Here is a 12,173-nt window from a genome sequence, read left to right on the forward strand (position 1 = left end):
TTAAAAGTGTTTTGTCAAAGTGATTGTTTTTGGGATACCTTAACTGTGAGGTTTGTCTCTCCCTTTTCCTCTTCTACTTTGCTCTGCCCAGCACAAATACATGATATAGACAAAAGTATTGGGTCATTTTTTACCAACAGGGACTTTAATAACATCACATTGTAAATACATAGACAGCTTTGCAGCAGCTTACACTCTTCTGTGAATATACAAGATTTTGGAGTGTTTCTGTGGGGAATTTTTGCCCATTCATGCGGAAGAGCATTGTGCGAGGTCAGACACTGATGTTGAACCAAAAGGCCTTACTCGTAATCTCTATTCCAGTTCATCCCAAAGGTGTTGAATGGTGTTGAGGTCAGGGCTTTGTGTTGATCAGTCAACCATGTCTTTATGGACTTTGCTTTGTGCACTGAGGCACAATCATGTTGGAATAGAAAAGAACCTTCCCCAAACTGATGCCACAAAGTTGGCAGCATAGCATTGTCCAAAATGTTTTGGTATGCTGAAGCATTAAGATTTCCCTTCACTGGAAGTAAAGGGCCCAGCCCAATCCCTGAAAGACAACCCCATAAAGTGTGTCTGGATACCTTTGTCTATATAGTGTATGTGCCTTTAAACAAACATCCTTCAAAACTGAAATTTCAAACTGTCATTTCAAAACACTTGACTTAAAGGTATATAAACACAATAAATAAAATGTTCATTTGAATAAAAAAAGGCATATATAAAATTGCAATATTTAACTGTTCCTGCTCATCAAGCCACAGTGTTACAAGAATAATAAAGAAAACAAAAGATATTAAGATATATGTCGTGTGCATGCTGCCCTCTCCTGGCATAAAATGTGTCTATCTAGTGGTGATGCGTAGCTTTTTGATCTTTGATCTTTCAATGATCCACCTCTAAACTTGTGAAGAAAAATAGATCATTTGTTAAGATAATCCCACTGAGCTAACTTGATTCAAGTTATTATGATTCAGTGGTGACAATAAAAGATTCAAGTAATCATCACTGAATAGATGGATATTTTTCAGCCTTAATAATTCTAATAATGGAAAAGGGTAAGTGAATAAAGATTGTGTTGCCCCCTGAACATAACAGTTGATGCCAGTTAATTCTGAAAGTGCAATTGGGAAAAAGTGACATCTGTCAAAGGGTCAATGTACAAAGTCATCTGTTGGATTGGCCCTGTGGCCCAGCAAAAATGATTAAATATTGATTTAAAAAAAAAACTATAACTTTTGTAATCAGTCACGCAGTTTAATTTGTTACTGTTATGTCTCCTGTTCCATAATAATTTTTGTTTTGCTTCATTAACTGAACTAACTGTTAGTATGCGTCTCCCTGGCTGGGAGATTTTCAGTGTGGCGTTTCCATGTCTGCATTGGATTCCTCTTGATACCCATTTCCTCTCACAGTCACAGTGAGGCAGAAACTCCAAACTAGGTGAAAAGGATGTGGTTTGAAAGATCAATGGGTAGATCAGTTTTTATAGCAACCTTATTGTACTATAGGTGGTGCTAATGGTGTTTATATATGGACACTACAGTGATATTTCTGAGGGAGCTGTGTCCAGTGAAAACCACATATCAAGATTTGGAGTTTTTCAGATTTCAATTTTTACTTAAGCATTAATGATAAATTTGATAAATTCATTGCCCCAAAACTAAACACAGGCCTGTTTATGTTCATGGACATGACAGCAAAAATGTACTGGAAAACACCTCACAGCATAACGCAGTACACTTCAGTAGCACCACAAACTGCAGCCTGCACAATGAACATGACATTGAACCTACTCTTCAACAAAAATTGTTTATCTTGTTCATAAATGTTGTGTCGTGAAAAGGGAATAAAGTACAGCTTTGGCCTGCACCATCAAGTTAATTGCTATAGTTCTTTTCAATAGATTCCTTACATTGTGACTGTGTAAGCACTGGTACAATTCTGTTTTCATTTCTCCATTAATAAAGATCCCCTCCACACATGTATGAGTGCATGTATAAAAACTCTCTAATGTGTCTGTCATGGCACAATAAAACCCTTAAAATGACATCCATATTCTCTTCCTCGTTAATAACTTCACAGTATATGAATATGCAAATATTTTTCATTTCACTTCACATCACATTTGTGTTTACTGAATACAAATCATGGTCGCAGGCTCTATCTCCTAAAATCAGATTTTCACTGAACACAGAGAAAATTTACACTTTCAATAATAAAAGTGAAAACACTGTGCTGCATATTGAAGCTCAACCATTCAACTGGATGAAGAAGAAGAAAAACATGTTTTTAACTGGAGAGGGGCTCTAAAGAACAAAATACAGCTCAGTTCACTGCAAGTTATGATTAGATTTTAAAATAATGTAGTGTAAAGTTTATTTTTAAAGGTTTGTGTTTATGGTTTTAGTATATATCAATCTAACCTTACATTTTATATGTTGAAAATAGTATGTCTACCAAACACTTTTTAGTCGCAGTGCTTCTGTTTTTATTTGTGTTTTGTCAAAAAAACAAAAATAAATCAAATGTAATAGTAAACTGACACAAAATTTACTGCATGAGAGATTAAATCATAAAATCTAAACAAAACCATAGCGTATCATTCAAAAGAGGATCAAATGGGTACGGTTTTAAGGTTGTGCCATTTTATTGACTACTTCCTTTGTAAAAATCGTTAGACTTTTACCACATAATTTATTATTTATATGCAATAACTACATGAAATGATGCATTGTTAGATTCTAGAACAGTTAGACACCGTAAAATATGTTGTACACAATGCTTCCCTGAGAATATTTATTGTGTGATTTTGAACCTCGTATGGAGTGTATGAATATGAAAAAGAAAACACCTCATAGACTTACATAGTGCCTTAACATACAGTTGCATGTAGTATACATGCATATGCAGATGTTGTCATTGTAGAAGCTCATGCTGAATCTGACCTTCTATTAGAATTTCTACTGTACTTTTGAAATGCATCACTTTGGTCATATTATATTCCATTAGAGTGGGATATATCTGTTGCATGGCATACAATAATAAAAGTAACAAAAACTCTTTGTGTAATTTTCAGTGTCAGTAGTGAAGAAATGGAGAAAAGAGGATAACGACTTGTCAATGAATACTGATTTAAAAACATTGAATCCCTGTAAACGGAGTGTTAAATGCCAAACACGACATAGGTGGTGTCACAGCCCAACATCACATGCACACATTGCATGAAATCTTGATTTGAACAGCAAGCAAAAGGCCTTCTTTTGTGGAGGGGGTGTGCACACTAGCAGAGTTAGAAAGTGCTGTTCTGTCGAGCCAGAAAGTAATCCATTTTCTGTTTCCTTTTAGGTTTGAAGAGGACATATAGGAAGACAGAAACCACAGCCAGGAAGCAAGACACGGCCACCACAGCTACCACCAGCCAGGTAAACGTGGAGTCTGTGAAGACAGAGATGGAGGTAAATGCATGTTCTGCTGTAGAGGCCGCTGGTTGGAATTAACATTGCAAGAGATTCCACTGTGTTTTAGCTTGGATTGGGAAATGTTCATTTTGGTTATGATGCACGTATTTACTGATATCTTGGAACATGGCGTCTTTATTAAAGCAAAGTCAAACTGGGTAAGAAATGCTATCAGATGAGTTTTAAACAAACCTCCTCTCCTCTTACCCAAACTGCCAGTTCTTTATCACACACATGTGTTTGGAAAAGTGCGACAAGTACACTAATTCGGAGTATCCATCGCAAACTGAATGGTGCTTACCATAGGCAAAGTCCAGTCAAAGTGGTTTAGAATATATGGCAAACTGTTAGCTTGTTTAGAGTCTAATCCTCTGATTGCTTGGGTTTCTTGACCTGTCAAGCATCACTGATATTACCATGTTCCCAGATCTCAGCAATTACTTCAGTGAGAACAATGTTAATATGTCATTATAATGGACAGCAACTATAGCGTCAAAGATACAACATTTCAAGAATTTTACTTCATATAGTATGAAGTATTTGAAGAATATTTATATCCTTAAATCCGGTATACTCAGATAGCGCACTCTCATTTATATACTGTACACACACATACACACACACACACATACACACACACACACAAACACACTCACAACTTACCCTCTAGCTGAAGCTGTACGACAACTTCCTGTCTTCCACCTTGGTTTTGAGTGACACACTTCAACTCTGTCTGCGTATCTTCATCAAATATCTCCATAAAAATTAGTCTCAGCTCAATCTGGCATCCACTGGACACCCTGGTTGCCCTGGAAACATCGAGACAGACATAGCCGCCTGTTAACATGGTATCATTTAGGTGGGTCAAGCAGGGAAAAGCTGCTAACTTCAATATGATGTACTTCAGGGCTGAAAGTAGGCCAGATGTTTATGTCATAACACTCACATGCGGCTTTAATCACAGGGTACAGTTAATAGGTAAGGTTTAGGGTTAGAGACTTCCAAGTGTTTTGAGTAATTCATTTTACTATTTAGTGCGCCATTTACATTACTTAAATGGGTAAATGAAGCCTACCTCACAAATTTCATGACAGAGCACTTTTAAGTTTGAATATAGTTAGCAATCTAAAGTAAAGTCTTTCTTTGGCACCAGGGGGCTCTAAAGTGCATTATTACTTATAGTTTCAAAGTAGTTTATCATCTATTTGTAAGAACAAAATAAGTCAATAATTACCTCCTCCCGCCCTGTAGAGCCCGCCCATCAAGGTATGATGACTCCACTGACTGGCCATTGACCAGCCATGTGACCACAGTGGAGTCTGCCATTTGACAGTCAGTGAGCACCTTGCAAAACAGCTCTAGTCCTGAACCTAAATGAAATCAGAGATTAACTGACATTCCACCTTTGTTGTATCTATTCATTAAAGCATTAAAACATCTAGCATGAGATCTGATACATATATTATCACTCACCATGCAGACTTTCAAAAATAGTTCCATTCAGTGGTGAGACGATCACAGGTGGTTGAATTACTGGAGCTAAGACATGAAGAAGCACATTTTATCAGCATCATTGTCAATTGTATCTCCTCCACAGGGAAATTTGATACCAAAAAGTAAAACACTAAAAAAACTCACTGTGAACAGTCCTGTAGCTGCTGCTGATTAATCCTGGGCTGGAGGTCATGGAGAGGTCAGGTACAGCAGGCGTGGTGGTAATTTCAGGGTCGAGACCTTCAGACACACACACACGCACACACACCAATTTAGACAAAGATAAATATAATAAATGTAATTGAACAATCAGCTCTTGGACAGCAGCAACATCTTCAAGTAACCAAGTAACCAGCCAGACGTGTTTGTCTTTTCTTGTCCCTGTAGCTAAGTGAAGTGAGTGTGTTGCACCTACTAGGCCAACAGAGGGAAGGCAAGCTCAAGATTTATGGTGTTGTTGTGAGGAAGCAAAGTAATGACACTGCCAGTTAGTCCATTTATATGATTATTACTCATGAGATATGAGAACAGTAATATAGTAATAAACTTTTGTAGTTATACTGACCTAATTTGTAGATTTTATGATTAATGTGTGCTTACATTTCATCAAATAAATTCTAATACACTTTGTTGTACCTGGCAGTAAATGACATGTAAATACTGAATCAAATGAAATATTCAATAATGGTAAACCCTCATTTCTGTAAATATTTTTGATTAGGTTGTAAAATAAAACATGCAATAGAAAACAAATCAGATAACAAATCAGAGCTGTTCATAAAAGAAGTGAAGGGTGTCATCACACGTCGCCCACCTTGCACATGGAGCTGGATGGCTCTGCTGACTTTGTACTGCTGGTTGTTGATGAGCACTGTGAGTTGGCAGGTGTAGACACCTGAATGGGATTGCTTCACAGCAGGGATCATTAGTCTGCCATTGTCCCGAGAGCGATCTCTGCCTGACTGGAGGGGAGTGGGACTGGAGTCCTGGCAGGAAACAACACACTGCGTCACTTACAAAGAAGGAGCAAGAGCAATTTTGTCAATTATTATTTGTTTATTAATATTTCTATTTTTTAAAATCTTTTATTATATTCAACAATTGTATAAAATGAATTCACGTATCCACAAGCAGAAGAATATACTCATACACTAAATTATAAAAATGAAAAATGATTGATCTTAATTTTAGTTGTTTTGTATTGGAAGTAGTTAAAACAAAAAATATTCTCCCTCTCACCTTCACCCATTCGATCAGTCTGCCTGTCTTGTTGAAGTCACTTATAGATGGACATTTGATTGCCAGGTTCTCTCCCACCATGGCTGAGACTGGATGGGACAGTTTCTTCATGTCAACAGAACTGGATTTGTAAACGTGTAGCTTGATACTCCCAGTAACACAGTAGGTTTCATTACTGGAGACAAAAGTGAGGACACAGATATTAAATCAATCAGGTAGCAAGACGGTTATTCTTCAGCTAAAAGGTACAGAACGTCATGGTGGCTGAACTGAAGTGCGTTTAAGCAAACTAAATAAATCTCTGCTAGTTTCAGAGAGGCTGTTTTGTACGTTGATCTGAATCTCTACGGAGGGAAGCATGAGAAAGTACAACCTATGAAAAAATAAGAGACGGTCACAAAGGAGATATCTGGTGCATGTTCACACTTATCCTGAATAGAAGTCTGAACATGGATAATTGGGATTTATGATTACTTTATTTACTGAGTGATCACATAGTTGCCTGTCTTGGCATTGTTCTTTGGAGATAAAACATACAGTGGTTTCCAGATTACATGTATCAACTGCATGTTTGGGAAAAACAACTATTAATATAAACTGTCTTGTGAATTATTGTTTGCAAGACTGTAAATTCACAAATAAAATTCAGTATAGTGGAAAAAAAAAAAAAAGGTGGCAGTGTCATGTGATGTAAAAGTTTTAATGATTACCTGTAAGTGCAGATGTATTTCCCTGAGTCTGAAGCATTAGCTGGGAGCAACCACAACTCTTTGTCACTCTGCTGGACACGCCCCTCGCCATGATAGGCCACACCCTCAGTCCCATTGTCCTTGGTGATGACGAACTTTGCTGTTGGGGGAGCTATGTTGCGTACTTTAAGCACTCTCTGGAACATTGGGAAGGAGAGTATTACTGCCTCACCCTCCAGTCTGGAAAGGTTCACCTCTGGGGCCACCAGGTAGCAGCCAGCTGCAGGGGAAACAGCACTCCAAAATTCAGTTGTGTTCCACATATATATATCATATACATACATATAACATAAAAACATCTGTAGAAATGCTCACCTTTCATAGGCAGAGGAGGCAGTGGGGGTCTTCCATAGACGTATTCAATGATGACCACAGCAAACACGAGTATCGAGCGGATCATGATGGCAGTCTGCAGTCACATAAAAACCTGAAATAAAATATCTGCTGACAAAATGTGTAGCAAAGTCCAACTGGTGGGTCTTGTGAGAAAGCGGTTTTGTTTGGCTGTTTTCAGCTTTTAATGCTAACTACAGAAGAACAAACATCACTGAAGAGATGGCAAAATGCTACTTTTCTCACAAAATATTAAAGACAAATGGAGGAAAACTGAAATGTTGAGCAAGTGAGAGTCAAGGCTGATAGAGGGGTTTTGCAGAGATTTCCTCAAGCAGCTCAAAGTGTTAATGACCTCTCGCTTAAATTTAAACTCTTTTTGTAGACTGTAAAACTTATGACATCACAAGTCGTCACTGAAACGTTGGCACTCCCATTCATCCCGCCCCCACGCTCAATGGACAATTTTAACCACAGGGGTTTACCAAGAGCAAGACATAAGGTGAGTCATGTTGATTAAAGGCCACTGATATCAAAGGTCAGCAAAAATAATACAATAATGATAGAATTAAAGGGACATTTTGGTTTAGATTAATTGTTTGTAAATAAAGACATTTTGTACAATTGTTTCAACAGATCTTTAAAAGATTACAAACACATTATATACTTAATAGACTAGAATAGTGAGTAGAATATGAATATAATATGTGTTAGAGACCTGTCTGTTCATATTAGGTTACATTCCTGGGTTTGATGGGGCCACATGTTTATTTACAGAAAGACCAGGGCATTTAATGTGATAAAAATTTGATTCAATTTGAAAATAATTTGTGCTTATTAGGTATGAGCATTATCTAGCCTAATCAGTCCAGTTAGGTCTATTGTACCATATTTCATTTGTGTGCATTTTCCCTACAGAATTAAATCATCATTTTCATGGAACAAACTCTTTCTCACTTCTGCTTCCGTTTCCTCGTCTTTGATTACAGGGATCAGCTGACAAGGGCAACACTTTCACAAGCACACACACACACACACACGCACACACAAGTGATACATTTTTTCCTGAATTAAATCAGTGTGTCATCAAAGGGCAGACCCATTCACAAAATCTGTAGGAGTGTCGATGTTGAAAATGAATATGTATGCGCCACAAGAGTCACAATGCTGTAAGCATGACTTTGTCAGGGGATAAATAGAAACTTTAGCTCATGGATCTTATCAATTCAACGAAAACATATCCTGCGCTTATTTTTGATGTTCAAACTCCTGACAGCCAGTTATGTCTTACGATTTGCAAATTATATAACACATAATGATGAATGTAAGATTTTCCCTCAGGTTCCATCTAATAAGAGAGATGTTGAGCTGGTTTCAGTAGTACTTGTTGCTGTAACTTGGCTGCCTTTGCATTTTGTGTAAATATTTAATATGTCTTTATGATAAATATATGTACACAAACAATAAATGAATATATACATATATATTTACATAACATGAATGGACCATGTGGAGTCATTGACTAACAAAATTTAGAGACGTACAGGAGTATTTCAGTATATTCTGTATATGTAGATTAATTTTTAATTTAAGTTAATACACACATAATTTCAGTGTTTTTGAATAATCCCAAGCTGCTGTAAAAGAACTGAAGACGGCCTCAAAATAATAGACGGAATATAAAAAGTGAAAAAAATATTCAAAAATAGCAATGTACTACAATGTAAATAAAAACATTAAAAATATGTATATAAATATAAATATGTATGTATTTCAAAATATAAAATGGTATTATATGCTATAAAGGAATTTAATAGAGTATAATGCATAAATTTACCACTACTGAAAACATATCAGTCTTAACACATAGCGCTAATTAACATATCAGCAAATACTCACGCACGAAAATAGAAATATTATACTACAACAAAGTAAGCACATGTCGTATTGTATACATTTTAGATTGTAATGTCATTTCAGTATACAGTCAGATATCAATATACGTATGTAAATATAAATAAACTCAGTGTACACACACACACCTGCACGTGATTCCACATGGCAGTAGAGTATACTCACAGTGTCCAGGTGAGCCTGGCCCCAGCAGTGCGATGACAGGCTGATGTGATGAGAGTGTAGACTGTAGTAGCATGTGGTTTGTTTGCTGTCGGTTCAGGGGGAACATGCACTCTCTTTTCAAGGTTCCCACCCCCCTCTCAGATGGAAATTTCTCAGGTTTCCCAATGTAACGCAGTGTACTCTACAGCTCACCACTCATGACTGACTCTTCAGCAAATGCATACACATTGCATGGTATACATACACATACACTTACTTTCATATATTGTGAGAAAGCTTCAGTCATTGAGAAATTCCTTGCCTGCAGGTTCATTCTAAAAATTGACAGTGGTCTGTTTCTACAAGGGTTTAGCGCTGTTTTAGCTGTTCCTCTGGCATCATTGCGTCAGAGGTGGACATCTCTATGTTTGTTTTAGCACAAGAGCACGCACACACATGCACATACAGAAACTATCCACACATGAGATGAGTAATTGTTCACCCGTATTACATAAAACATTTTCTCACCATAAGCAGTATTCAGCCTGTTGACATCTCAGTGCAACGGAAGCCTATAAAATTTTATTTTTGGTTCTGAAATCACTGAATAGTTCTTGTTGAAAAACAGTAAATGTAACTACTTTCTAACAAACTTCTGCTTTTTTACTATTTAATTAGAGCGTATTAGAGGGGATGACCGGTGCATTTTGGAATTTGGGTAGTTTTGCTGCCAGTCCAAGCTAGGCTAATTGCCTCCTGGCTCAACCTCCATATGTGATACAGAGACTGACTGATCTTAGTACTGGTTGAGCATTAGAGTTGAGATAGTTTTGTTCAGTCCAGACTGTTCCTTTTTAATTTTTGTTATTAAAAATTATTGCAATTTTTCATGGTAAAAACTCCATTCAATGTGACATCACTGTGGAGAACAAGGTGAGGGGGAAATAGAGGAAAAAAATGGTGTGGCTTAAGAATTCAGTATGAAAAATGGCGCAGTGTGTTGAAAAATAATGAGTGTGGATCTGCTAATTCTTAATATCTTTAACTGATAATTTCTATCACATTGCTCATGAAGCCCATGCAAAGTTCACCACAGGTGTGGATGCTATGTACTTCTGTATAACCTGCAGAAAAATGTAAATAAAGGAGACAACTGGTGTTTTAATGAGCTTTCACTTATTTCACAAAGAGAGTATTAATGACACGCTTATTACTTTTTTTACTATTATCTGTTTCTTTCATTTTAAACTGTAGCAGATCCTTTAATGTGGGCTAACTAGCTCCACGGCTGTTGACCAATTGATGTGGTCAAACTGGAGGAGCAGCTTAGGCCACAGAGTCATAAAATGTGCGACACTCCCTTTTATTTTTTATTTTAGAAAGCATTATGTGAATGTGTGTATATTCACCAGGTGACATTTAATATTGCCATAAGTAGAAACCAGGATGGAATTACAGTGTGATAAACTTTTGGGTGATGTTACCCAGTAGATTTCTGCCACTGGACCGAAGCATTTTGACAAAAGCTGTAAGTTTGTGACGGGTTCAGCTTTGTTTATTCTCATGTGTAGCTTTTTAAAATCTTCTCTGTTTTGCTGTCTCGCTGTGTCCCCTGCATGTCCTGTTGTGGGGATGATAGATACTTTCTTACAGCACAACAAACACCTAATCGATTTTCATTTGGATGAAAATATGTGATGATGACAAGTAAATTGAATATCGACAAATATGATAAATAATAATAACTATAAAAGCTGATTCAACATCAAGCTCTGTAGTAGGCTTGTACTTGCACTAGATTTACTGTTTTTAGGTTATGAAAAAAATAACCTCATCTTATTTATTGTATATAACTGGAGAGGAGAGATCCCATCAAATAGTTTTCTCTGATTGAGGGAGCATACAAGTTTTGTTTAAATTTGTGTGTGTTAAGCTGGCTGAAACAAAAAAGAATTCAAATAGTTGCACAAATTCTTGAGACAACTGTGAGACAAAGTGTGGTGCTCAGCTAACCCTCCCTTTACAAACAAATGCTGAAAACATCTGTGTGATGGCAGTGTGACTCAGTGTTGTGTCACCACCCTGCGTAGAAACTAAGGTGTCCTCCATTGTGTATTCTTGTGCATTACTCAGTATAGCTGAAAAATTGGTCATGACTGGGCATTTTCTGATATAGACATATTCCTGCAGATGACATGAGCACTCTTTAATGATGCAAGTTGTAGTGTGGCTTGGTTGTCATGGAAACAATCCCCTAACTGGGATGGGTTTCTGGTTGAACGCTGTGTTTGTGCGGCAACTCACATTTTATTTAGTCTGAAACAGTTAGGTTTCCATATTTCTATTAAGTGCAGATTGACACTGATTGATCACAAGCAGAACCAGTGCGTCTAAACTAAAGCCACAAGACTAACAATTATCTTCTTTAACAGACATATATTTGGTAAAATGAGGTCATCTCGTCATGTTCTTGAATTTCCCTCGGGATCAATAAAGTATCTATCTGTCTATCTAGGTTGCAGTCATATTGTAATCCTACATGTGGCTGTCATATTTTAGACTTTGGTTAATCGTCTGTGTTACCGCACTCCCATTGGGAGTAATAACAACTCTGAAGCCTTAAACTGTTAGCTGCAAACATAGAGGAGGAGCAACTACAATTTTAAACTTGCAGCCCCATCTAACATAGAGGGACAAAAAGGCTGTCCATCCAGTTGTCTTAAGAGCAATAAATAAATGACATTACACCTCCCAAGACTCTGCTAGTGGCTGAGCCTTTGTTTAGCATCTTCAATTGCAGAGCACTGTTTAATCATTAACTGGAATTTATGCATTT

General features: G+C 37.0%; 1 protein-coding gene across 4 annotated transcripts; it reads right to left on the bottom strand.

Annotated features, from left to right (window-relative positions):
* Positions 1-2,684: 2,684 nt before the first annotated feature.
* LOC124067459 (interleukin-1 receptor type 2) lies at positions 2,685-9,496 on the bottom strand. 4 transcript variants are annotated; one of them, XM_046404805.1, is made up of 10 exons: positions 9,359-9,496; positions 7,262-7,355; positions 6,908-7,166; positions 6,198-6,372; positions 5,773-5,944; positions 5,103-5,198; positions 4,938-5,003; positions 4,699-4,834; positions 4,128-4,273; positions 2,685-3,441 (listed from the first exon to the last, which is right to left on the bottom strand). In XM_046404805.1, exons 2-10 carry the CDS (start codon positions 7,344-7,346, stop codon positions 3,296-3,298), a joined length of 1,281 nt encoding a protein of 426 aa, XP_046260761.1. In that variant the 5' UTR covers positions 7,347-7,355; positions 9,359-9,496; the 3' UTR covers positions 2,685-3,295. The 4 variants fall into 4 exon arrangements, with proteins under 4 accessions (XP_046260761.1, XP_046260760.1, XP_046260762.1 ...); XM_046404804.1 differs by having other exon boundaries at positions 9,322-9,463; XM_046404806.1 differs by having other exon boundaries at positions 7,262-7,373; positions 9,359-9,439.
* Between the last annotated feature and the right edge of the window lie 2,677 nt (positions 9,497-12,173).

The sequence above is a fragment of the Scatophagus argus genome, chromosome 11 (assembly GCF_020382885.2).
Source record: "Scatophagus argus isolate fScaArg1 chromosome 11, fScaArg1.pri, whole genome shotgun sequence".
In the NCBI taxonomy this organism is placed as follows: Eukaryota; Metazoa; Chordata; class Actinopteri; family Scatophagidae; genus Scatophagus; species Scatophagus argus.

What these genes read in the sequence shown, in the direction of transcription:
- LOC124067459 (XM_046404804.1), bottom strand. An exon ending in GCCTCCTCTGCCTATGAAAG is followed by an intron (nt 7,167 to 7,261) that starts GTGAGCATTTCT and finishes TTTCCCCTGCAG; the next exon opens with CTGGCTGCTACCTGGTGGCC. An exon ending in CGTACAGCTTCAGCTAGAGG is followed by an intron (nt 3,442 to 4,127) that starts GTAAGTTGTGAG and finishes CTGTCTTCACAG; the next exon opens with ACTCCACGTTTACCTGGCTG.